This window comes from Protopterus annectens, chromosome 13.part0, assembly GCF_019279795.1.
Source record: "Protopterus annectens isolate FY-2018-M chromosome 13.part0, PAN1.0, whole genome shotgun sequence".
Classification (NCBI taxonomy): Eukaryota; Metazoa; Chordata; order Ceratodontiformes; family Protopteridae; genus Protopterus; species Protopterus annectens.
In genome coordinates, this window is record NC_056747.1 from 1,045,208,272 (window position 1) to 1,045,235,613 (window position 27,342).

At 35.3% G+C, this 27,342-nt stretch overlaps 1 protein-coding gene across 1 annotated transcript in view; it reads left to right on the forward strand.

Moving 5' to 3' along the window:
- The window catches only part of PGAP3 (post-GPI attachment to proteins phospholipase 3), a 571,410-nt gene that overhangs the window by 338,568 nt on the left and 205,500 nt on the right, over positions 1 to 27,342 (forward strand). The window contains exon 4 of the mRNA XM_044055039.1: positions 23,136 to 23,198. Coding sequence (XP_043910974.1) covers positions 23,136 to 23,198 — 63 coding nt within the window. The remainder of the gene's footprint in view (positions 1 to 23,135; positions 23,199 to 27,342) is intronic.

Here is a 27,342-nt window from a genome sequence, read left to right on the forward strand (position 1 = left end):
TCTAGACCCAGGACAGGGTTTGCCAGGGCTATCCTTCATGGATTTTTGGAGACCGCCTCTAGGCCTCCTCTCCATTCACAGTGAGCTTTGGCACTTACCCATATGTGGAATACTGCAACACTGGAATTAGAAGGACAAAGAAAAGTTGTGTAAAATCTTACCATAACCATAGATGACATATTCTCTTCCATGTTGCAGTATTCCTTCCCACCCTCCTTCCCCTCCTGTTAGGTTGCATTTCCCTTTCTGTGTGGCACGGGACTGGCATTGCCCTTACTAGGACTGGCTCCAACTGAGGCTTTTAGTTCTGAGGGTTGGTGCATGCAGGCGTCAATTTTATGGCCCACATTCCTTGAGACATGTCAGACGTCCCACGCACCATATAATAACTGAAAACCTTTGCATATTGGGCGGATGTAAGCGAAGCAAGAGGAGTAAACCCATAATGTGGAATATTGAACATAGAAGAGAAGGACATTTATGATATTGTAAGATTTTATACAACTTTACTTTGTTGTTTCAATACTAGCATTTTGATGAAGTTATGAGATTCTAAGCAGTCATTTGCATATGAAGTTAGACACAGAAAATATTAAGTGTTTAATACAGTTGTTAGAATATGTGACATTTTGGAAAGCGGAAATTGTGCTATTTAAATAGGGAATTTGAGAAGAGGGTATAATTCCATTTACACAAAGAAATCTTTTAATACCCAGATAAAACTATTAGGGACTGCTTTTATTTACTTATAATAATTCTTGAAGTATTTGTTTCCATTTTGAATCTTAAGATGAGTTTATCCACAGTGCTTTTACAATTGTTAAAGTAGCATACAATTGAATACCAGGGAATCCTATTCCACCATTATCCCAACCTTTTCTGTGCCAAAGGAAATTCTTGGTTTGCTAGGATGACAAAACAATTAAGTAGAATATTACTTATCTTCTTAATCAATTATTTTTGGTGGAGATAATACTAAAGATTGCAAGTGAAACAATATTTTAGGGAGAATTACCAACTTAATAAGAATTAATCATTCTTCCATGGTAAAGAAGAATTTGTTCCAGTTTGTGACTAAACTTAACATTTTAGTTTGTTTTTATCATTTCTTTACTATTAGACATAATGGTTATACCAAGGTGTTTCATTTAATTGCTATTCTAGTTGAAATTAGAATATTTTTGTATGGATTTTTTTTATTAATTAGTAAGATACTTGTTTTATTATGATTAAATCTTAAGTTTAAGATTTCTTCAAACTGACTCATAGAACTAATATGTTCAAATTAATTTCTATATTTCCTATTGTTAGTAAAATATCATCAACAAAGAGTTGAATGTTTAGTTTGAAATATTTTATTTTGATACATTAATGTTATTACTGGATCTAATGCTATTGGCAAAAGGTTATATAGCTAACGCAGAAAAGTAAAGGTGATAATGGACAGCCGTGTTTTGTGCCATTTTGTAATGTAAAGGAATTAGAAAGAAAAGAACCTATTTAACATAAGCACACAAGTTGTTGTATAACTTCAAATTTAATGTAATTATCTCAGGTGAGAAATTATGCACTTTAAGTGTTTTACACAAGTATGACCAATTAACTGAGTCAAAAGCCTCATCTTATAGTCCACGTTTAAAAATGAAATGGGTCTGTATGATGAACACTTTGTAGGATCCTTATCTTGTTTTAAAATGGGCAATATAAGGGAATATTTATACGATGGGGGACTTCAGCAGTTATTTGTATTTCTCTATAGACCTTATCTAATATTTTAACTGCATCATCAGGTAGTATTTTATATGGTTCTGGTGTAAGATCATCTAAGCCTGACACCTTATTTTTAACTTTTTTATTTGATCTTTTATTTCTGTTAAAGTGAATGATCTATCATTTTTTTATTTGTTCACTTGTTATTTTATTATTTATATTTTCCCTTAGAAAAGTTTCAGATATATCAACATTGTCTAGGTTATTTGTATTATTATTTATATTTTTATAAAATATTTGAAAGCCCTCAAGAATACCTTTAATATATGTTCTTTTTTATTATTTATATGTGTTACAATTTCTTTGATATGATTTAGTTTATTCATTTTCTTTGATCTTAACAGCAAGTTTATGCAAACTTAAAGGGTTTATTGAATATGCCTGAAGTTTAAGTTTTTCCAGGTTTATTGAAACTTTATAATTTTGGATTTCAGCATATTTTATATTTACATTTTTAATTTCTGACTGATAATGTCATTTGGTTGTAGATTTAACTTTAACTTTAGTGTGTCTACTTTGACCTGTAGTGTATTCAGTTCTTTGTCCCATTCTCTTGTTTTAGTAATATACCAGCTTGGAACTCTTCCATTTAAGTAAGCCTATAGTGAATCACACAGGACAGTGTCAGATACTTAAATCATTCATGTTGATCTCTTTAACATACCAATTCTTTAATCTTTTTATTTTAATAATGTACACTGGTAATCTCCTGTGTTGTATTAAATTGTCAGTTTTTAAAATAATATTAAAGGTTATAGATTTGTGGTCCACTATTGGACATGAAACTATTGAAATTTCTCTATGTGACAGAAGATTGTTTGAGACAAAAATGTTATCAATATTTGTGTTCTATAGCTGTATGAATAATGGGTAAATTGTAGTGAGTTTGTTTTAATTAACCCATATATATATATATATATATATATATATATATATATATATATATATATATCCTTTAAATTCATTAGATTTACAAAATTCATGAAGTGTTTGGCTGAAGATGTGATTATCAGCTTTTTGTCTACAGTGGAATCTTTGTATAATAAAATACAATTAAAATCACTAGGCATTATGACTTCACCTTTCATGTAATAGACTATAGTGTCCAAGTAATTTTATATATCTTTAGCTCCAACCCCTGTAGTCCAATAAGAGTTCATTAATGTATATAGTTTTCTGTTCCACTTAGTTATAACAATGCTTAACATAACAGTTTTATCAATATAGGTATGTTTTACTTTAGAGTTCTTCCATAAAATGAGGGTGCCTCATTTTTAGCTTGAAAGCCAGAACCTGCTAAAACCAAACAATCCTTTAATGAAAGTTTATTCACATCTTTATTAAGTACATTTTTTTCCTCTAGAAATACTATTTCAGCTTTATGTAATTGCAAGTATTTTAACAGACTCACCCTCTTTACTGGATTATTCAGTCCATTAATATTTAATAGATATGCATTTAAAATCAGACATTTATATAAGAGGGGAAAACACAGGTGTAATGAAATCACATTTATGTACAGAACTTGTTATATACTTTATATGTAACAATATGAAATTTTCAGCTGTGGACAAAACTTTTGAAACAAAATTGCCTAATGATATAACCCTGAAACATTATACCATGGGATAACGTATTCTCAGTTTGTTGAAAAAGATGAACAAACTACCTCTCAAACTCTACATTAGACTAACATCACTTAGCTCTCGCTTCTGATTCATAGTAATGTGTCTCATATTTTTAGTATGCATCATCTTAAAAAAAAATCAGATCAGATAATTTTCTATTTTTTGTATTTTATTTACTATGTGTAAAGTTGTTCATAGTATCATAAGGTCATAAATTAGTACCAGGTTAATTGTCCTTGTGGGCCATTCCAAGCCCAGTCAATTAACTTGTGTGAGAATCAAACCCTGCACCTTGTGCCTATAAGGTGAACACCTTAAACACTATGCCAACCTCCTACCAATGTAGGCATGTTTGTATTCTTTAACTATATGCATATTTATTTATTCTGATCTTTCTATTTATGTTTGTGTACTGTATCTTATACTGTTACTATATTCTTGGGTTTTATATTCAAAAAAATCAGATCAGATAATTTTCTATTTTTTGTATTTTATTTACTATGTGTAAAGTTGTTCATAGTATCATAAGGTCATAAATTAGTACCAGGTTAATTGTCCTTGTGGGCCATTCCAAGCCCAGTCAATTAACTTGTGTGAGAATCAAACCCTGCACCTTGTGCCTATAAGGTGAACACCTTAAACACTATGCCAACCTCCTACCAATGTAGGCATGTTTGTATTCTTTAACTATATGCATATTTATTTATTCTGATCTTTCTATTTATGTTTGTGTACTGTATCTTATACTGTTACTATATTCTTGGGTTTTATATTTTCGCTATATTCCTAGTGTAGAGTATCATAAAATAGAACATTTATATTTACCCTTATATATTTGATACTCTTTAATGTAGTACTACTGTTAGAATCGGTCCCTCTTTCCCTTAAATTTTATGTATAATAGTATCTGAATAAACATTTGAAGAATCTTCCCTTTTAAGATTCAAACTTTCCATAATAAATTGTTCCAAGATACTATGTTTTGTTTTCATTGAAAAGAGACATTAACAGAGAAACACAATCCTGTTTTTTATCAGAAGTGACATTCTATAAGCTAGTATATAAACTATTCTTTAGGTATGCCACAAATATTCAAAACTGTTTAATAACTGATGGTGGTTTAGAATGCAGTTCACTGTCTTGCTTATTATCTAACTTGTATGCATTGATATCTTAGCATATGATTCTAAATATTAGGATTATTTACTTTTAGACAAGAAGAAGTAACCTGGATAGTTCTTAAGATTTTCAGAACTACTGCAACATCACAAAAGTGCTCATGACTCTAATTAAGCTATTTCAGGCTGGTCCTCATGACAAGAGCTTGCAAATGAACAGTTTATCACCCAGAATTCACACAAAAACGTTCACAAGTGAATACAAGCTGCCTCTACATTATACATCAATCGCTCAAACCCTTCCAAACCACTAAAAAAAAAAAAAACAACAAAAATTCAAAGTATGTTAGCCACTAAAAAGCTATTGTATTTAAAGAAATAACATTTAATGATTCAGTAAGCATTATTTGTATGAGATGTTTAATATACAACAGGCTGTCATTTTTTAAAGGAGACATAGCTTATAAACTTGCATTTAAAGAATGACAGTTGTGTGTGATCCAGGGTTAACTAGTAAAAGTGTGAATGTTACTCTAATTTAATTAGATTGATGCACCCCTTTCTGAATTTCATTTAAGTCTTCCTAACAAAGGGTTTTCATTTATACCCTCTCAATGCACCAGTTTAACAAATGTATTATTTCTTATGTTTTCTAGAAAACTCAATCTTAAATATATATTACATGATGTTGCAGATAGTGTTTTTTGCGATTCCAGTGTATTAAAAAAGAAAAGTTTGTTTAATCCAGTACTCCGTAACATACTTAATGTTTTTCTAAAGGTGTGCGAGAGAGACATCAGAGATTTAATGGCACACAACAGCACATATAAATGGTCCAGTTTATCTAACTATGAACAATTGCTTTGAGAATTTATGAATAATTTTGATATTGGAATAATGAAAGCAGATAAGGGGATGGGCATAGTGGTTATGGAATGAGCAACATACGTTTCCAAAATAGAACAGTCTTTAGTGAATAATGAATTCTACAAAACCATTTCTGTTCAAGATGTCTATAAGAGATTGAAATATATAGACATGTTTTTGTTAGAATTGTTAGAACAAGGGAGTGTAAATATACAAGAGTACAATTTTTTTTAATTGTGGAATGTCCAAGTTTAGGCAAGTTGTTCAGTGTACCAAAAGTCTACAAAGATCAGTCCGACCTACTTTTCAGACACAGCCTCTCTAAAATGCACCAAAGCAGAAAATATTTCATAGTATATTGACCAAGTTTTGAATCCTGTAGTTCAAATTATTTATTTCTTTTTAAAGGATTCATGGCTATTTTTGAAAGGGCTTTTTTTATATCGAGTAATTTCAGAAAACTTATGTTTGATATTGAATCTTTATATAGGAGTATACCTCGTGAACAAAGAATTGAATTTGCAAGACATTTTTCTCATTAAATATTCTTTTATACAGAAAGATCTGGTTAACACCATATATGAATTGAACGGGGGTATTCCAAAATAATTTTTTTTTTTACATTTAATGATATTGTATACCATCAGCAGAACGGAGTAGCAATGGGTGCTAAAATGGCCCCTGCATACACCAATATAGTTCTCAGTGCTTGGGAAACTGAGTGTCTAGGTAAACTCTCAGGTTACAAGAAAATCAAATTATGCAAACGCTATATGAATGATATATACATACATACATATATATATGTATATATATATATATATATATACATATATATATATATATATATGTACATATATATATATATATATATATATATATATATATATATATATATATATATATATATATATATATATATATACATACATACACACACATACACACACACACATTATACATATATATATATATCACAACACAGCACCGAGCAGCAAAAACTCCTGTGGCAAGGAGAAGCGTAACAATATAAATCCAAAAAACAGCCACAGTCGTTACCACAGCTGAAACCAGTTCTTCAAATGCTAAGACGATGAAATGTTCATTAGTACAAAAATGCACAAACGCTATGGAAATAAGCCTTCAGAGTCTCCAAAACTTGTGGATAAAAGAGTTTATTCAAAACAGTTAGCTCTTTCACCTATCGGCTTCATCAGACTTAATGTTGAATATACACTCTAATTTTAAATAGTTCATGGCTAAAGCCCATAGGTTAAAAAATATATTACATCACATCCTTTAGTTAAAAGCATATTTGCTTAAAAACATATTTTAATAAAATATATATTAAAATAAAAATTTGTAAGATCAATATATCTTTACTGCATAGTCAAACAACTAGAGTGCATGTCCTAATATATTTAGTTGTTAACAATAAATATCTATGAAAAATGCAAATATAAATAAATGTGTTTGTTGTAGAAAAAGGCTAACACCATATGTAACGTAACCTAAGGTTATACTACTCCACACAATTCTTTTCTGGGTATCATATGGAAATATCTATTAACATATTTCCATATGATACCCAGAAAAGAATTGTGTGGAGTAGTATAACCTTAGGTTACGTTACATATATAAGTTTTGGAGACTCTGAAGGCTTATTTCCATAGCCGTTTGTGCATTTTTGTACTAATGAACATTTCATCGTCTTAGCATTTGAAGAACTGGTTTCAGCTGTGGTAACGACTGTGGCTGTTTTTTGGATTTATATATATATATATATATATATATATATATATATATATATATATATATATATATATATATATTTTTTTTTTTTTTGTTTTATTGGCAAGGTAGTAAAGAAGAATTAGATTTATTTTTTAATGAAATTCAACAAAGTATACTTTTTTTAAGGTTTACTATTTTGGGTGTAGGTATCAATGTGCAATTTTTGGCTGTAGAACTAACTTTGGACTAAGATAATTGTAGATTTGTTTCTAATATTTATCATAGAAAGACATGTAAAAACTATTTTTTAAACTTTAGCAGCCAACACCCGTGTTTTATGAAATCTAATGCTATTAAAGGCCAATTTATTCATCTTTCACATATTGTAAGTGCTAACACCTTTCGTAGAGAATGTTTGTATTTAAAATAACTTCATAGAGAGACATTATCCAGAAAGTTTAATTGATAAAATCATGTATGAGATTTTTGATCTGCGATATAAAAAATATTTCCCCATATTGAAATGTGGATTTTATAGTAACAGTTTGCAAAGAAAAGTAGATTTTAGTCTCAGTTTTCAGTTGCCCATCAGTAATGACATGTCTTGTGTAAGAGATTTTTTTTTTACAAATTGGTGCGTTATTCAGGGTAAAAAGGAGTTTTATAACATTTTAGGGTCTGCTCCTCAATATTGTTATAAAAACACCAGAACACTAAAAATTGTTTTGAAAATAAATATCACAAGCATAAGAAGAAAGGAATGTTTAAGTGCAGACATTGTAAAGTTTGTCAATATATACATGAGAGTTCGCAGTGTTGGGTCGAACATTGTAATTATCTTGTAGATTTTCACAGGCATTTTAATTGCAATTCCAGTAATGTAGATTATTTGAGCTTTTGCGTTACTTGTTCCTGTCATTATGTAGATAAAACCACCTGAAGACTTGCAGATAGAATTAAAGAACTCAATTTGTAGATTAAGAAGCATGAGTACAAAAACACTTTAGTCAACATAGTGATGTGTGTAAAAACTTTGTCACGCTTAAATTCATTATTTTGGAACAGGTTGATGATTTTATAGGAGAGACACATTTTTAGAAGTTAAATGGCAATTGCCATTTTAACTCTCTAACTTTGCCATATTTCCTGGGCTTAATGATAATTTTAATATTAAATGTTCCCTAAAATGGATTTGTTAGAAAATGGCATTATTTTAGATGTTGTGAATCGATTGGTTACTTGTTTTAAATAAGCCATTCAAGTTTCATTGTGTGTATGTTTGTGATGAAGTTCTTATAAGTAAACAAAAACAAAGGTGCTAATCAGGTTTTCAGCTGGTCTTTTTCCTTGGACTTGGAAGTTGTTTATTTATCTGTTACTCTAGTTATATTGATAACATTCCAAAAATAACTTTTGTATAAGTAAGAAACTATATTTTCTATACTTTTGTTTGTAACATAGCATAACTTCCCTGGGTGCTATTGTATGTCAAGTATACTATCAATAGCAAGCATTCAGAACTGTGTAATAAATGAGGCTTAGAATGCAATTCACTGTGTTTTGCTTATTATCTAACTTGTATTCTTTGACATCTTAGCATATGATTCAAAATATGATTTAGACTGGAAGAACTCTAGTAGCATCACAAAAGTAGCTAAATTGTTTCAAGCTGGTTTTCATGAATAAGGGCTTAAAAATGAACAGTCCATCAGTTACAATTCACACAAAAATGCTCACAAGTGAATCCAAGCCACCTCCACACCATACATCAATCTCTCAAACCCCTCCAAACCACCAAAAAAAATCCAACAAGAACTATCTCAAAGTATCCCAACCACTAAAAAGTCATTGCACTCAAAGAAATAAAATGTAATGATTCAGCAAGCGCTATTTGTGTGAGTTTTTAATAAAAAGCGGACTGCAATTATTTGAAGAAGACATAGCATATAAACTCTCACTAAAAGAGTGACAGTTATGTGAAATCCAGGTTTAACTTGTAAAAGTGTGAATGTTACTCAATTTTATATAATACCAATAGTAACTTATATATATATATATATACATATATATGTATGTGCGTGTGTGTGTGTGTGTGTATGTATATTTACATATATATATATATATATATATATATATATATATATATTTTTTTATACTTTGTTTATAATATGTCTTTCCAGGGTGCTATTGCATGCCAAGTAACACACTACTAGACTATTTTAAGAACTCAGAATGCAACTTAACATGCCTCTTTAGTGTCATTTGTTGCATCTTGTATTATGCCTAATAGTATATTTCTTAACTATGCCAAGATATCAGAAAGTGTGCCACTTAACATAAGTTACGTCATAATAATTAACTTTTAATAAAATGAATAGTTTAGCCTTTTAAACTCTAAATTAACGTAAGTGTCTTTAATTTCATATATAGCTAAAAGAATCAAGGTCTAACATGTAAAAGGGAGCTAGTAGCCATTTGAAGTAGGGAAGGAAATTATTTACCTTGTTAAAAGTAATATTCAGAAAATGTTCATAATTATTCAAGCACTTTAAACTAATAAGAATTTTCTGTCTGTACAAGTAAATTACACAGGACTAGTTGGACAAGGATATCTCAGGAAGCCAAAATGGACTACAGATTTTGAGATTTTGTTTCTAGCTGATTACCACTTCTAGGTCTAGACAATAGTTACTAAGAGGCTTGTGTAGCAAAAGGTTAGTAAGTTGCTGTAGCTAATGGAAGAAAAATAAAAAAGCTAATTGTCAATTTATTTTTGTACTAGGTTTAGTGGTCTACCCCAGCCTATCACCAATACCAAACCTTTTTTTGTTTAAATTTCTTTTGTGTTTCTAGCAACTGAATGGGTAATTCTTTGCTTAGTAATGTTGACTATATCAGCAGTCATGTTTCGCAGATGTTTCATCAGCAATGGAACACCAGTATCTAATAATTAAACATGGTGCTATTCAGAAAAGATACCAGGTCACCAGGAACAGTTAGCAAAAGTATCTTCTAAGATGAACATTATCTTATTTCCTTTAAGCAGCAGTCCTGTGTGATGTATATTGGACCAGACCACAAGTTATAACATAGTCTGTCTGCTTCTTGATAAATCATTGTATGTTTCAACATTATGATAGTAATGGTTTGTGTTCCACAAATAATCTCTGATTTTCTGGCTCACCTTCTTAGCATACTGTTATGGTAATAAGACATTCTCAATTGTAAATATTTTATTCTTTGTTTTTTTGCTTCACTTTCATAACCTGACAAGGCAGTATAGGATTTCAGCCATATATAATTGACCTCTACTTTTTTCTTCCTTGATGAATAAGACAAGCTGTTGTAAAATCTGACAGTATCTACCAAATAATTGCACTGCTTATTAAATTGATGCACAGACATCAGTCCTAGAAGTTGCTTCTGTCTACAAATCCCATCTTTGAGGTGGTTCTGACCAGTTTAAAAAAAAAGCTTTCTGTAAAAGTAACCACGTAAATTCAAGAGCATGTACAAAGGGAGTTCATAGTCCAGTACCTGGCAGAACACCAGGTATATTTTTCTGGGTGAAATAACTCACCATGTGCAGTCGCTAGGAGTAACAATCTATCCATCGCTGTTTCTTGATGATAAATACTTTTGAAATACTTACCCTATAAGCTCTTTTCTAATAATTCCACTTTTACTGCAAGTCATAGTTGCAACATTCCATCCCCAGAAGGCATTTCTACGTCAGACATGAAGTTTTGAACTTTAATCCTCTCTTTTTTTTCCCAGAGCTCCGGCCTGTTCCCTACATCCTCATCTGACTATGAAGGTCTTTAACTTGCCACCAAGAAGGAAGTGTTGATCGAATTAGTGATGAAGTACGCACTCTAAGAAAGTTTTCCTTGTTTACAGCTAACTTTAGATGAAAGTATTAAACCACCTTTTCCAGGATCAGCAATACATACTCTCTGCTATTTTTGATGTAGAATTTTTGCACTTCAAGGGTTTTTAAAGTTTTGTATTATATAATTTAACTGACATTTTATTAAAAGAACTGTAGTTTCATAATAAAATCTTATAAGACTGAACCAATTGCTCTTAAAAACAATAATGCTGGATGATTTATAAACTCCTTTTGATAATGTCACATGAGTAAATGGTTATTTTCCTAGTTTTCTATGACGTTCCTAACTATTCATTGTTTTGGGCATGGCTTGGTCTGTGTTTTTTAGATGTTTGTCTACATTTGGAACAAGATAGGTGTTTTTTTTTTCTTATCCCTCTGTTATTTAGCCTCTTTTTCAATGTCATGTATCCTTCAAACTCCTTTATCACATCAAAGTGTTATTTACCTTCTCAAAGGGATTGTTTGTTAGGCACCTGTAAAGGGACTAAGGGGTCTTGATGTCACTCTACTTAAAAACTACTTCAGTGTCTATGTTCTAATTTTACCCAACTTACTGTTTAGGTTTAACTCAAATAATACCTATAAAAGAAGGTTTAATCCTAGTAATGATCACAACTGATTCATGGGATATAAAAGGACTCCAGGATAACAAAAGGAACTTAATTATGCAGCTCATATATCAAAATAAAAGTAATATAACATGTCTACAAGCGACTTGCATGCTAAATGAACTCTGAAATATGGATAGGAAAAGGAAATGGATCAAACACATTATTGCGTCTAGTTTTAACTCAACTTCTAGGGGAGTAGCAATTATAATTAAGAATTCATTTCAAGGGGATTTCCTTTTTTAGAAAAGTGACCCTAAAGGCAGATGGTGTTTATTACCCAAAATAGATAAACACATACTTTCTAAACATTTATGCTCCCTGTTCCAATCAACATATCTTTTATATATATATTTTCCATATTCTTTCAAAGTATCAAAACCATTACTATATATTAGGAGGTGACTGGAACGCTCTGCTTAACCCCGTTAAGGATAGGTCACATAAAGTTGTTAGTCACAACATACCTCATTAGCACTGGAAGAGCTACAGAATGTCTTTGATCTGAAGGACCCCTTCACAAGTTTTCAGCAGGACAACTCAATAAATAGATTCACTTTCTTTTCTCCTAGACACAAATCTTGGCCAAGAATGGATGCTTTTTTGATCGCCCACTTTTTTACCCACCGCAAACTCTAAGGTTCATTCAAAATCTCTCTAACCACTCTAAAATACATATCTCTAACACTTCTAGTACTAACCTAAGGGCCTCCACATTTAACAATTGGACCTTAAACCCAAATTTTATTCAAATAGAAGAAGTGAAACAAGAAATCAGTACTATTCTTGTCCAGTTTGACAACAACCTTTCGTCTTCTCAAATTCCATATGACATACAATGGGCAGCCACCAAAGCAGTTATAAGAGGCTATGTCATCCAAGAATCCTCATAGTTTAAGAAAAGTCAAAACCTCTCCAAAACCAAGTTAGAACAGCATCTAAAAGAAACTGAATTAAAACTTCAACAAAACTGCTCTAAGGATTTGTAGAATAAAACAATTGAATTGCAAAAGCAGCTTTATAATTTATACTTGAAAACCACATGTTTGCAGAACTGAAATTGCTCTACAAATTTTCAGAATGGGCACAAATCCCTTCAAAAACACTTGCCAGGCTAATTAATATAAAAGGTGGCTCCCCAAGGATTAATGAAATTAAATATAAAGGCACGACAAAGCACAATGATCAAGACATTAATCTGAAGAAATTTACAAAAACTTATATAATCTCCCTAAGTATGACATTAGATCTCAGTTTAATGACTTTATACATAACCTAAAATTTCCACAAACTCAATAACTCCCAAAAGCTTGACCTAAAATCTCCTCTCAATGTAGAGGAAATCAAACTCGCTATTAATAATCCTAAACTAGGCAAAGCCCCAGGACCTGATGGGTACACAGCAGAGTTCTACAAGAAATTCTCTGTTCATCTCTCTAAAATTTTGCTTAAAACCTTTAATTACATTGTCCAGTTTGGTATAACCGATTGCCACCTTAACTCGAAAACCATCCTAATCCATAAACCAAACTCTGAACCTCTAGACCCAGACAGCTATAGACCAATTGCTCTTATCAATACCTTAAGATTTTTGCCCATGTGATTGCTAATAGATTGAAAAAGATGCTCCCTTACATAGTATCACAAAAGCAACTGGGTTTTATGCACAACAGGCAAATTTTTGACAATACCCTCCTCTTTGATATCTTAATCAAGGATCCTTGGAATTGATAGATATTGATAAGAGTTGATCAAAACTTTCTATTTAATATTCTTCCTTGTTTCGGGATTCCACAAGAATTCATAAACATCATAAAAGTTTTGTATCAAAAAGCCTCAACTATTCTGTATATTAACAAAACTACTTTTAACCCTATTGTAATTTCCAGTGGTACAAGACAAGGTTGTCCCCTCTCACCCTGACATTTTAATCTCTACCTGGAACCCTTGATATTATTTTTATCCAAAAACATTTCCATCACATACCAAAAATTCTAAATATTAATCTTTTGTACTCAGCTTTTGCAGATGATTTAAACTTGTACTTTCAATTCCCCAACGCTGATCCCTAAAAATTGCTAAATTCTTTAGTGCCTTAATGAAATGTTTCTAATTATAAGATGAATCCCAACAAATCATCTATTTTTTCTATTAACCCATTAGACCACAAAGAGTTCTACTTCCATGAAAGCTAGATCAAGGCCAATTACCAACTAAAATACCTAGGTATAAACTTTACTGACAACCTAAATGAGATAATTAAAATAAATCTGTTTCACACGTGGTCAAATATTGAAAGGGACATTATGAGATAGAAAAACATTAATCTATCCTTGTTATTGAAAGCTAGCATCATCAAAATGAATGTCTTGCCTAAAATTCTCTTTTTTTACAATGGTAGAAAAGGCCCTTTCCAAATTCATCTGGCACCCCAAATCAGTTAGAATAAAATATGATAAGCTCACATTACCAAAGGACAAAGGAGGCCTGGATCTGCTTGATTTTAAACTCTGTTCTATTATAAGCTTTGCAGAATGATACAAATAGGTTCATAGGTTGGCACTAGGCTATCAGCCCCAGGGCCTATACAAGCCTAGCCATAACAATTCCCTGGCTATTTCTTCCCACACTATTTACTTCCCTGGACCCCTGTTTAGTGATTCCCCTGGGTGAATTTCCTTTCTCCCATCCAATCGTCAAGGTTCCTTTTGAATAGGGCCAAAGAGGCACTCTGCTTGACATGTATGGGCAATCTTTTCCAGAGTCTGGGGAGTCTCTGGGTCAAGAACCTATCCCTCCAGTGTGTTTTGTTTATTGTGATGACAAGGTTTAGATACCTGGAGCGTGTGGCTCTGAGGGATTGGGATTTCTTTAAGTGTAGCATGTCCAACAGCTCTGGGTTTGACATGGCCTTGTATATTAAGCAGAGATCGCCTCTGAGTAGACTATATGCGACAGAGTATAGCTGGAGTTTTTTAAGGAGGTCAGCGTAGGGCATCTGCTTTAGGCCTGTGATTCTTTTAGTGAGGTATTTCTGCGGCCTTTCCTGTTGTTGCAGATATCTTGAGAGGTACATACCAAATGGGGCGTTGTATTCTATAACCGGTCTAACGAGGGATGAGTACAGTGGGACAATAACCTCCTTTTTTTTCTGGATGAAATGCCCTTAGTGATGAGGTGTGCCACATAGGATTTCCTGACTGTTGTGGTGATGTGGTTATCGAAGGTGAGACCACTGTCCACCTGTGTCCCTAAGTTTCTTATCACACTTTCCGTGTTTAGTGTACTGCCACCTATATGGTAATTCACGGGTACATGTTTTTTTCCCAAAGGGGATAACTATACATTTCTTGGCATTGAGCTTGAGCCCATGGCTCTAACAACAATCATCTGTTTCTGTAAGCCCCTTTTGTAGAGTATCTACATCATTTGGGGATTCAATAATGGCTCCCAGTGTGCAGTCATCTGCGAACTTTGTTAGCCAGAGTCCCTTAGTGTTGGCCTGTAATTCAGAGAAGTAGATGCCAAACAAGAGCGGTCCCAGGACTGAACCCTGAGGTACTCCACTTGTCTGGGGCTGGATTTGGAGTCGGCTACTTTTACAGTGTGGGTTCTATCAGTAAGCCAGTTAGCAACCCATTGGGTGACACTGGGATTAATGCCCAGCTTAGTAAGTTTACTATGATTCCGGAATGGGGGATGGTGTCAAAGGCCTTGGCACGGTCTAGATAGGCTGTGTGGACCACCTTACCCTTGTCCATGGCTCTGGAGACCGATTCAAAGTCATCATTCAGGTTCAGGAGACAAGATCGGCCCTTCACGAACCCAAACTGGGTGGGGTCCAGTGTTTGAAGGTTGCCAATGTCTTTGTTTATAAGTTCCATGGTAATACGCTCCATGGCCTTGCAGATCAGGCTCATCAGACTGATGAGACTGTAGTTTCCGGGATCCAAGGTGGATTCCCCCTTGTGGAGTGGGATAACTGTAGCTCTGAGCCACTCATTGGGCACGAAACCTGAGGTGAGGCTATGATTAAACATGACACTTAGGTGAGGGGCCAGTTCATATTGTAGTTCATGTAGTACACAGCCCGGGATGTCATCTGGTCCCAAGGATGCTGTATTCTTAGCTTTGGAGAGTGTGTTTTTTTACCTGTGTGGCCGTTATTACCGGAATTTGGCAATCTTCCGGTATTGAGATGGGCCATTTAGGGGGGGTGAGGGGGGTGAAGTTGGCACTGAATCGATCTGCCAGGATATTGGCAATATCCTTTGGATCAGTATATTTAATGCCATTCTGTTTTAGCTCAGAGCAGATCTGAGCATTGCCATTTAGATTCTTCACATAGTTATAGAATGCCTTGTGGTTGTCTTTGGAATCTTTGGCAATTTTATTTTCGTAACTAGCTTTGGAGGATTTTATGAGGGATATTCGTTTCTTACTGAGGCTGGTAAGGGAGTTTTTTTGCATCCTGGGATTTTCCTCTTTTCTGCAACAGTTTCTTCCTTTTGTTGTAAAGTTTGTTTATGGCAGGGGACCACAAGATCGGCTTCCTTTTTTTGGATGAGAGCATCTTGGTTCTATTTGGGATGGCACGATTCATGCATGAGTGGATGTGCTCGTACAGTGCCTTAGTGTAGGATTCAGCAGTTGAACATTCAGTTCCCGTCTGCATGGGTGTCATGAAGTTTGTCACTTCTGACTTGAGTAGCATGAAGTTGGCTTTGGAGAAGTTTTTTATGGAGGTTTCCTTATTGGGGGGTGAGGGTGGGATGTGGATGTTAAGGGTGATTAGCTTATGGTCAGACCTGACTAACAAGGGGGTGACCATAGGTGTGGAGCATTGATTTCCCATGTTGGGTAATGGCTAGGTCTAGGATATTGGAGCCCCTGGTGGGACTAAAGATTAGTTGATCCAGGGCGTTGGAATTTATGATTTCCAAGAACCGTTGGGCAAAGGTGTTGGTACATGAGTAGTTTTCCCAGTTAATGGCAGGGTAGTTAAAATCACCCAGTATTAGGGTGTTTGGTTCTATCTTAATATTTTCCAGTATGTTTAGGAAGGTGTAGTGAGAATCTTAGGGTATGGTGGGGGATCTGTAGCAAGCTGCAATTTGGATTGCAGTCTTACCCTAGTGTTAGTTGCACGTGGAGAATTTCAGACGCATTGTGTTGGGCAGCTAGCCTGGTGGTGTGAATATCCTTGGTGAATATTTACACTCCTCAACCTTTAGTGTTTCAGTCCTGGTTTGGTGGCCGAAAAGTGTGGTAAGAGTTGTAGCCTGGTATTGCAGGGGTGCTCTCTGGAGCCTTGAACCAGGTCTCAATTACTGCACAGATATCGGTGTTCTCCATTTTTAGGAGTGCCTCGAGGGAGTGCATTTTGAGGTTTAGACTTCTAGCATTGAGTAGCATTACCTTCAGATTTTGCATGCTTGTACCTGTTATGGTGGTGGTTTTGTCCTTTGAACTTTGCCTAAAATAGCCAATTATGACCTGGCCTCAGGAAGCTGGACACCTCAGTGGATTAAGATTTGGTCCAATCTGTTTAAATCCCATAATATAAACACAAAAATCCTCCCTTTCCTTAACATAAAATGCTCCCCCTTTACTAAATTACATCCCCTTGTCAAACATGTTATCCATTCTTTTCAGAATCTGTTCAAATCAATACAGTTATCAAAACTCTTGACTTCATTCAACCTATTCACCTAAACCCCAACCTAACAATCAATAACCAACCAATAAACCTAGCAGATTTCCCTCTAATTAAAGATATCACAGTCTGGGAATTATTCATATTAAACAATTACAACATAACCGACCTAAGAGAAAAGCTAGGGGCTCCAAAGAAGTATGATGATATCCTTAGACCAATTATGTATCTTTTAAAATCTAGTTCTCTTTGACCAGAATTGATGAACAAGACATACAAAACAGCCATCTTAATTCTTAAATCACTAGCTTTTAAGAATAAAATGTTATCCAAGATTTATAAATTAATCACGGCTGTAAAAACTCAAAACTGAATCCTATTTTCAACCGACTAGCAAGTAAAAGTCAAATGTTATCAGTCGAAGATAAAGAACTAGCTATAAAAACTACCCTGAAGCTTATCCCCTTCAGATGATTAATATATACCTAGATCATGATCAACAACAACGCTTACTATACACCCTTAGTAAATTTAAAACCAATTACTCACCTTATTGCCACTTTTATCCTAATGAAAAAGCAGATCTTCTAGAGCTGTAAAAAAGTTTACAAATTGTGGTGCTCCTTAAGAGTCAAATTGGAAAAAATAGGCTATGAAAAAATCTACCTTCTTATGGGAAACTGCTAACTTACACATCATTCCTGGTAAATTTCCCACTATTCTAAACCATATCCTCATTACTATGTGTACCCTCATTAAATACTATATTACTAAAAACTGGAGTGATAATTCTGTTAGTTGGGAATATTTCCAAAATCTTGCTATTAAATTTATATCCTCCCACAAACTAGTTAAAACCTCCATAAAGAAAATAGATTATTATCAGAAATATTGGGATTATTTATTGGATTTAATTCTAAAAGACTAAATGTTGCCTCACTATTGCCTATGTTCCTAAATTGTAATATATCATTATCATGATTACTATTAGTCTAGCACTGCTATGTCTCCAGACTCTAAAACCATCTTTATTACCTGCCCTGGAAGATATAAACAACCATACTATAATCTGTTTCTTTTTTACCTTTCCTCCTTTTGCCTTTACCTGCCACTTTATGCTTATATGGGTCTATATTAAATCATCGAGCGCTTAGAAAAGCAAATGATGATTTATCAACCCCATGTAAGCGAAAGCTTGCAAACTCGAATGCTTGGAGAAGCGATTTTTTTTCCAAGGGAAAAAAATCGCTGTTCCAAAAAAAAAAAAAAAAAACTTAAAACATAGCATAAAGTGGGGGGCTTCCCCCCCCCCCTACTTAAATATACCAACTCAGAGATAGCACTACAGAAACGAAAACGGCAAAGTAATGGACGCGGCCAAGAGATTTCTTTCCCAGGGAAAGAATTTGTTTATATGCCAGTTTGTCATTTTGCCTTTGTCTTTTCAAGTTCGACCAAAACTCATTCGAAAGACTGCATCTTCGGTCATCTAATAGGAACCCGCTTATATACTATGTGTGACATCTGATGTACAAAATGTACATAGGTTAGTTTAGTTTGTTAGATGCTATAATTGTTTTATTAATTACCTTGTGTAAAATAATTTCATGGATACCTGTACAATTTCTTTACAATAAGTATTGTTACTGCGGTGAGATGTACCTCTCACTGTTATCTTTATTGTTTTTGTATTTGATTTTCTTCGATACACATAAATTCAATAAAAAGTTTTTTTGAGAAAAAAAAATTAATAAGCATTCATAACTATGAAATGCATTGATTTTCATGTGTCCTTCAGTTTTTTTTTGTTTTTTTATCTTTTATTAACCAACCATCTCTTGTTGCATTTCTCCTCAAAGAAGTTGATAGACAAAAACAGAAGAAATGGACTGGAACCTAAGATTTTATTGATTTTTATTCTGTATAAAGTCCATTGTGTCTTCCAAAGTAGGAAAAATCTTCTTTCCTTCTAGAAGGTGAATCCTTGTTTGCTGAAAACAAGATTTGTACTGTAATATTGTTTTTCTTTAAACTTTTAACAGGTTTCACACATGCTTCTCTCTCTCTTTGACATCACTAATGTTGAATAGTCGTTGTCAAATCTTGTGGTATTTTCGTTAATTTTAACCGGATAATTAGTCCATGCAGCTTTTAAGACTAAATCCTTATCTTCTTGATTTGAGAAAAAAATGATTACTGACCTTGTTTTTTTTTAAGATGTTAGAAAGTGGTCTGTGTGCCCTTTTGATGCCAAAGGAAAAAGCTTCAGACGGGTTCGAAGTTTTAGGTAGCCAGGTATTAAGGAACTGAATCATACTGTCTCCCCTCTTCTTTTTCAGGAATTCCATAAATGCTGATGCTGTTCCTTCTAGATCAGTTATCTAAGCCTTCTATTTTTTTCCTGGAATAATTTGTTTTGTTTCAGAAGAAATTCAGTGTTCTCATTTTTAAGTAATTTTCCATCAAAATCAGACATTGACTGTTCTGTACTCGAGATTTGTGATGATTGTTGTTTAAGAGATTAATTCAGCCCTTCAGCCTTTTTTTTTTTTTTTTTTTACATTCCTCATTAAAATTGTTGAATTTGTTTTCTAATATATCTGTCTTTACAAATAACTCCTTGATGTTACTTAGTATAGCCAGTATGTCATTTTTCATAGTACTGTCCTGTACACTGGGCTTAGAGTGACTCATTCTGAGACAATTAGTTCTTTCTGGTTTTCTTGACAGGAAAAAGCAATTAAGAGTTTCAAACTTATTTTTTGTAGTAAGTCTTTCAGCAGATGTTCAAGTATAAATCCATTAAGTTTTGAAATGTTCTATTTGAGTTTTTTAGCAAAAATCCTGTCAGAGATGTTACAAATGAAGCAGAGTTTTAGTGCTCACCATCTTGGTCACCCCATGAAATTGATGCAGACTAAGAGGCAAACATTTTTAGCCTCAAATTTAAGAAATAAAGACGCTAAATATCCTAGGTTCTTAGAAGAAAATAATACTTGTTCCAGTTTACAAGAAGGGAAATAAAAAATGCATGTTCAGACCACTTATATTACTAGACATGTCAATCAAATAAAAAAAATATGAGAAGAAGAATGATTATTAAACTGATTTAACTGATAAACTGTTAAACCTGGAGCTTGCCTACCTAGAAGGGAAATCATTGGAAGCTGCTTGCCTTGTACTTCAGCAAGTAACTGAGATATATATTCATTTAAAAGCCCTTTTACTAGACGTGGTACAGGACTTTTACAATTTTGCAATTTAGACAGGAAAAGCTATGATACGTAACAGAAAAGATGAAAGATAGAATGCATAAAAGCTGTAGTGAACATTGGAATAGCATTATATTGTAACAGCAATGTTAAAGTGGAAGTAATGTGAACATTTGCGCCTACTGATTGGTTTCCAGCAAGCAGAATAATGAGGCAGGGATTTATCACTCTGGATTTTTGTGGTCTACATTAAAACGATAATACTCCCCCCCCCCCTCCCCTATTTCATGGGAAAGAAGTCATCCAGAAAACGGGTAGTGAAAGTATTTCAGTCATAGGCAATGTTGATCCATTCTTGATGACTTTTTCATAGCTGGTAGATTCAAAGTTAGGTAGAGGAACAGGAAAAATGTGTAAAAGATTGTAAGCTGTAGATGAGCAACAGTAAAACAAAATTCTGATATTTACTTATAGGAAGAAATGTTTACAGATAACGAATATAATGTAGAATAAATTAAAATCCATCAGTATCTTGGTTTAATCTTCACATCAGATGCTTCATGGCAAGAATATACTGAAAAAGCAATGGACTGTGAGAGGGTCTGTGGATAGCATGAATAAAATCCTTTAAATCTGGATGTACAATTATAAACTGTACCTAAATTGTACCTTTAAGTGTAGAATAATGCAATAGTTGGATGTTGAATTTCTAAGTGTAATTCTGAAGTTAAAGTACTGTTTTCAGGTGCTTGAAAACACTCCGTTCAGGGACAGATGCATAGTAGTTTTAGTTCTTATGTTAGAAAAGCATAGTACATGTATGAATGTATGTATTCTGTTTTGCCCCTTAAGAAAAAGGAAATGTAAACTGCGCATCCCCATCTCCTAACTGTTTTCCAAGGCAACCTCCTGTGTATCAAATCTAATGCCTCCATCTTCAATCCTTTACTGGGGTAGGGTTTCCCACAACTTTTGCACCCACCCACTATTGTCTGTCACACCCTTTCAAGTTGTACTGATCAAAAAATCTGTATAAAAATGCATTCCTTTAGGCAAGGTATCCTGGCTTCTAATTTTCAATTTGTATTGAGATACTGTCCAGTCTGTATGGCCCAATGTATGTGGGCTGCAGTCTCAGGTCCAGTCAGGGTAGTGTTCGCATGTGCTGGCTTCCATGGAATAATCTCAGACAAGGGGAGCATTTCTTTTTTACCTTGATATGTCACATGGGATGGCTTTCTTTTGGCAATGACGTTTTGCTTATTAAGAAATTCTCTTCTGCTTCATAGTATAAATGGGGCCTGGTTATAAATTATGCTTGTCTACTGCTTTAGTTTGCCACTTGTTTTAATTAATGTGTGTAAGTCCTGCTGAACAGATTAAATTGTAAATTGCTGTATATGCACATATTTATTAATGATCCATGACTGTGGTTGGGTATATCAGGATTTTAGCCAAGGTTCACCCTTGTAATTAAACAAAGCCAGTCATGGTCAAATAGGTTCATAGGTTGGTACTAGGCTATCGGCCCTAGGGCCTATGCAAGCCTAGCCATAACAATTCCCTGGATATTTCTTCCCACAATATTTACTTCTCCAGGGAATGGTTATGGCTAGGCTTGCATAGGCCCTAGGGCCGATAGCTTAGTACCAACCTATGAACCTATTTGCCCATGACTGGCTTTGTTTAATCACAAGAGTGAACCTTGGCTAAAATCCTGATATACTCACTAACAGTCATGGATTATTGATATTGTATAGTTACACTATTTAAGAAAGAAATTGTTTATCTTTTTTTTTTGTTTGTATAAGGACACTTCAGACTTCTTTCATGTTGTCTTCCTTGTACTGATGTACTGTGCATGCATATAGTACTTGCGTTCCCATACTTGCACATTACAGCATTGCAGGAGAAAGGACAGAGAAAACAGAATTTCCATTGCTGTTTTTTTAATTATTAAAAAATAGAGATTTATAAGGGACAATGCAAACATGTAAAGAAACTTAGGTAGGTCTCTGTTTTAGTTTTGCAGAACATACCTGATTTTTCTTATATTTTGCTTTGTCCCTCAGCGTATGCCAGTAGAAATTCTGGCTGCAGTGGTACTTCAGTGGACAGACTTTTTTTCTGTTGGTATATGCTTGATTTACAATGGTCACACTTGTTGGGCTAGCCAATCAGTGTGCTTGTTTTTAAATAGTAATGAGCATTTATTGTATAATATGTAATAAATAATAATGACTCTGTACTACTAGTCTGCATTATTGCATTCATTGTCATTGTTTGTAAAAGACTGCATTGCATGTATTGTATGTACCGAAATCCTAATTTTTGCACCCTTGCTTTTGCTATTAATTGGGACTGAAAGTGATCCATTTTGGTAAGTCCACTCATCCTGTTAGAAGAATAAATAAAACAGATTTTTCTGTACTTTGTGGGTAGATATGCTCATACTATGGACCATGTCAAGTACTGTGAATGTGAGGTTATATAATCTTGGGCAAGAGGGTAGTGATCTGGCCAGCTGCAATTTAATGGAAAAGATGTATGAATGCTGTAGACTTTTTTTGTGGTAACTACAGAAAAGAAAGTTCACTTATAGATTAGTAATCATTTGTTTGATTTTTTTTTTTTTTTTTTTTTTAAGGTTTCTTTGCATGCATGGTTTTGGTCCACAATATTCCATACTCGTGACACAGGTATAACTGAGGTAGGTTTTTAGTATTATTTTATTTATATGTTTATTTTTGAATGTTGTACTCATTTTATGGTTTTCAGTCTGCTATCAAATGGTTGTATGTTTGGTAATGTTCAATATCTGTTTTCAGATTTAGAATATTGTTCTGATGATTTGGTTTGTTGTTATGATTTTTATGTAATACTGTGATGTCTTTCCATTTCAGTGTTGCAGGATTCATAACAGTAGGGATTCCCCTGCTTAAGGCAGCCCGATGTCTGGACAGTATACCAAAGCCTTAGGTTGCTTTAAGGTACACCATACATCACATGTGTTCCTTGCATAGGTTAGGGCATAAAGGTTACGTCTGGACATACCATCCTCTGAACTTCTTTGCCACCAGTCAGAACGCCATTTTTATTGTCAGCCTGAATGCCTGTGCTCCATTGCTGGTTTCACTGAGCCATTGCAGATAAGTGCCCCTTTGGGGTTCCTTCTCCTTGTCTTTTCTTTTTGCTGCTTGAGAGATTTCATGGTATCCAGGAAGACTAAATGTCTGTGCGGGAGCCAGATTCCCCATAAAGACCACCATGAACAGTGTCTGTTTTGCCTTGGTGTCTTGCATGACCATACATCCTGTTCCATCTGTCAGGCTTTTGTACCTAAAGCTTTGCATAGAGTTGTTTCGTCAGACTCAGCATCTTAAACTTCTCATGAAAGAGATACAATGGAGGGAACTTCTCATCCGGAAGGACAGCCATCAGGAAAGAAGGCCAAGAAACCTAGGCCAGAATCTTCCCTGTTCAGCCTCCGATGGATGTCTCTGCCAAGGTGAGTGAATGCCCAGAGGTTCGCCCGGCTTTGTTGCCAGATTCCTATGTCACAACTGGGTTGCGGGGATCCATCTGAGGAGGCTTTGCAGAAGTCCATTTTGGATGTTCGGGGGGAACCACAGTTGATCATTTCCAAGGGGCCTAGGGGTGTTCCTTAGATTTTAGTCAGAGAGGAAGTCCCTACTATCGTTATTGAATGCCATCCTGGGTCAGAGCCTTCCGCATTTTATAAGGCAGATGTCCAACTGAAGAAAAAACAAAAAAACTAAACACATTCCCCCTGCTCCTAAGAATCCGCAGAGTCAGTGGTAGGCCTTCACTCAGAGATTGTTTAATGCTTTGATGGCTCTGAATCCCCAGAGCTTCTGTTCCAGCGGTTTCTTGGTCCTCTACTTGCCTAAAAGACCCGGGGAGCAGGATTCCATTGAGGAGGAGTTGGATTCAGATGAGGAATCCCTTGCTTACACATCTCTGATTCCTTCTCCTTTAGACTGTGGGTCAGAGGAAGAGGAATCGACCAGTCCTGATACTCCCTTTGAAGAGATTTCTTTTGGGGGCACAATGTCCAGGATGATGGAGTTCTTTAAATGGGATTGTACTCAGGTCTCTGAGATTCATAGGAGGTACTATGAATTGCTGCAAATGGAATCTCCAAAACCTTCTGCTGTTCCTCCTGTTTTGGCTGCGTTGTTGGATGCATTTACCAGTGCTTCTAAAGCTCCAGATTCTCAGTCCCTTGCTTCCAAGAAACCTAATAGGTTCTATAAGGGTGCATGAGAACTGTAAATGTTTGTACAAGTGTCCTGCTGCTGACCCCTCAGTGGTGTCTGTAGCCTCTGAAAAGCCCTGTCAGTTGCTTCCTTTGCCCAAATTACTGCACTCTGATAAAGATGAGTAGAACCATGGAAAGACTAGATAAGAAGGTTTACACCTGCTACGTTGCCTTTTAAGGCTGTTAATTATCAGACCCATATGTCCAGGTATGAGTTGGCTGTCCTGTCCCAGGCTTGTCAGGTTATATCTTATCTTTCAAATTCTGAGGGTAAAACTTCTGCTCTTTTCCTGTTAGGGACTCCTCCCGGCTGGCTCGTCATTCCATCAAGTGTTGTTATAATGTGACAGATGCTTCTTCTAGGGCTGCTGCTTTTTGGTCAGTGACGAGGAGGTATTCTTTGCTTTGGATTCAGTCTTTACCTGATGATATCAAGGCAAAATTGATGGATGCCCATCTTGATAATAAACGCTTGTTTGGTGAGGCTGCTGCCAATTTGTTTGTCCCTTCAGGATAGTAAGGCTTTACAGGAACTCAAACATGTGTTTGTTTCTTCTGTTCCTAAATTTCAGAGAAACTACCCCAATAAGCCAGCCTTTGTTTGAAAGCAATCTCGGCCAACTCCTAAGGGAAAAAATGGTGGCAAGCGGGCTACTCCCTGCTAAGGCTACTAAGACTTCAGTGCCTCAGAAGTCTTCATTTCCAGGTAAACCAGGTGCTGTCTGACTGTCCTATTCTTCCGAGCCACTTTCCTCTTCGCCTCTTTCTCTCTTCCTGTTTGGTTACAGATTATTCAAAATTCCTGGGTTCTGTCCATTATTCACCAGGGTAGTTCTTGAAGTGGAAATCACGTCCCCCTTTTATGGATATTCCTCAGCCCCCCTCAGGAACAACTCTCTTTTCCCAGAGATGCGTCAGGATCTTTTGACTCAGGGTACTATTAAAGAGGTGCTCGTGTCCCAAAGGGGGAGGGTGTTTTACTTCAGGATGTTTCTAGTACCCAGAAAGGAGGGTACTTGGAGATGGACCTCGCTCATCTAAACACTTTTCTGAAGGTGCCCACTTTTTGAATGTCGTCTCTTCAGACTTTGTTTCCTCTTTTGCTTCCTCAGGCTTATATGGTATCTCTGGATCTCAAGGATGCTTATCTCTATATTCCAATCCATCCCCCTTTTAGGAGGTTTTTACGTTTCTCTTTTGCTTCCTGGCATTTTCAGTTCTCTGCTTTGCCCTTTGTCTTTTCTACTGCCTCAAGCATATTCACCAAATGCCTCGCTTCTTTGATTGCTTTTTGCAGGATTCAGGGGATCCAGGTATTTCCCCTACTTGGATGACCTTCTATTTCAGGTATCCTCTCCAGAGATCCTGTTGCCAAATCTTCATTTTTCTTCTTCAGAGCCTGGGGTTTATAGTCAACTTCAAAAAGCCTTCTCTGACTCCTCCTCAAGACCATATTTTTCTGGGTTGCAGGATTCGGACGGTGCCTTTGCTGGCATCCCTGCCTTCTCCCAAGGCCTTGACCCTCCTCTCCTTCTTTCAAACTCTTCTTCCTCTGGCTTCCATTGCAGCCAGGGAATTTCTGAGAGGTCTAGGTTTCATGGCATCCACCATCCCTATGCTGCCTCTGGCCAAACGTCACATGAGTAAGTTCCACTGGTTCCTGAAGTCAGTCTGGCTTCAACATGCTCATCCCCCAGAATTTGTAGTTCGTTTTCTACCTTGTCTCAAGAAGGAACTACACTGGTGGATCCAGCAGTTGTCCCTAAAATCAGGGCTCCTTTTTCATCCCCCTCTTCCCTCTCAGGAGCTATTCACAGACTCTTCAGATGTGGGATGTGGAGCAGCATTTTGCTCCCTAAATTTGCAGTGGGTGTGGTCTCCTCTTCAACAGAAGGAACACATCAATGTCAAAGATATGAGAGTCCTTATGCTGACTTCTCAGGCTTTTCGTCCTCTTTTCTCCCTGAGACCTCTCCAGGTGTTTACAGACAACACCACAGTGATGCGGTATGTAAACAAATGGGGGAACATGATCCTATCTTCTTTTCTGGTTGGCACTCCTGGTGAGGAATTTTTATGTCCAGTATCAAGTGACTCTTCAGGCAGTTTACATTCCCTCAGGTCAAAACATTGTGGCAGACACACTAAGCATGTCCTTAACTCAATCCCATGAATGGATGCTTTACAGGGATATGTTTCTGGACAGTGTCCACTACTGAGGGACTCCTCAAATAGCTGTATTTGCCTCCTCTCTGAACAGACATCTTTGTTTGTTTTGTGCCAGAGTCCCTGGTCCTCTGGTGTGGAAGGTGGATGCCCTCTCTTTTTCTTAGAAGGGGATGTTTCTTTAAGCTTTCCTTTCCCCTCATTTCACAAGTCCTGTTCAGAATTCAACAGGACTTTCCCAAAATCTTGTTGGTGACTCCCTTTTGGCTGAGACTGCATTGGTTCCCTCTTCTTCTGCATTTAGCTAAAGGAAATCATTACAAGTTACCTCACAGGGTGGAGCTACTCACACAAGCCAAGAAACAGCTCATCCATCCCCACCTGTGCACTCTTCAACTGACTCTGT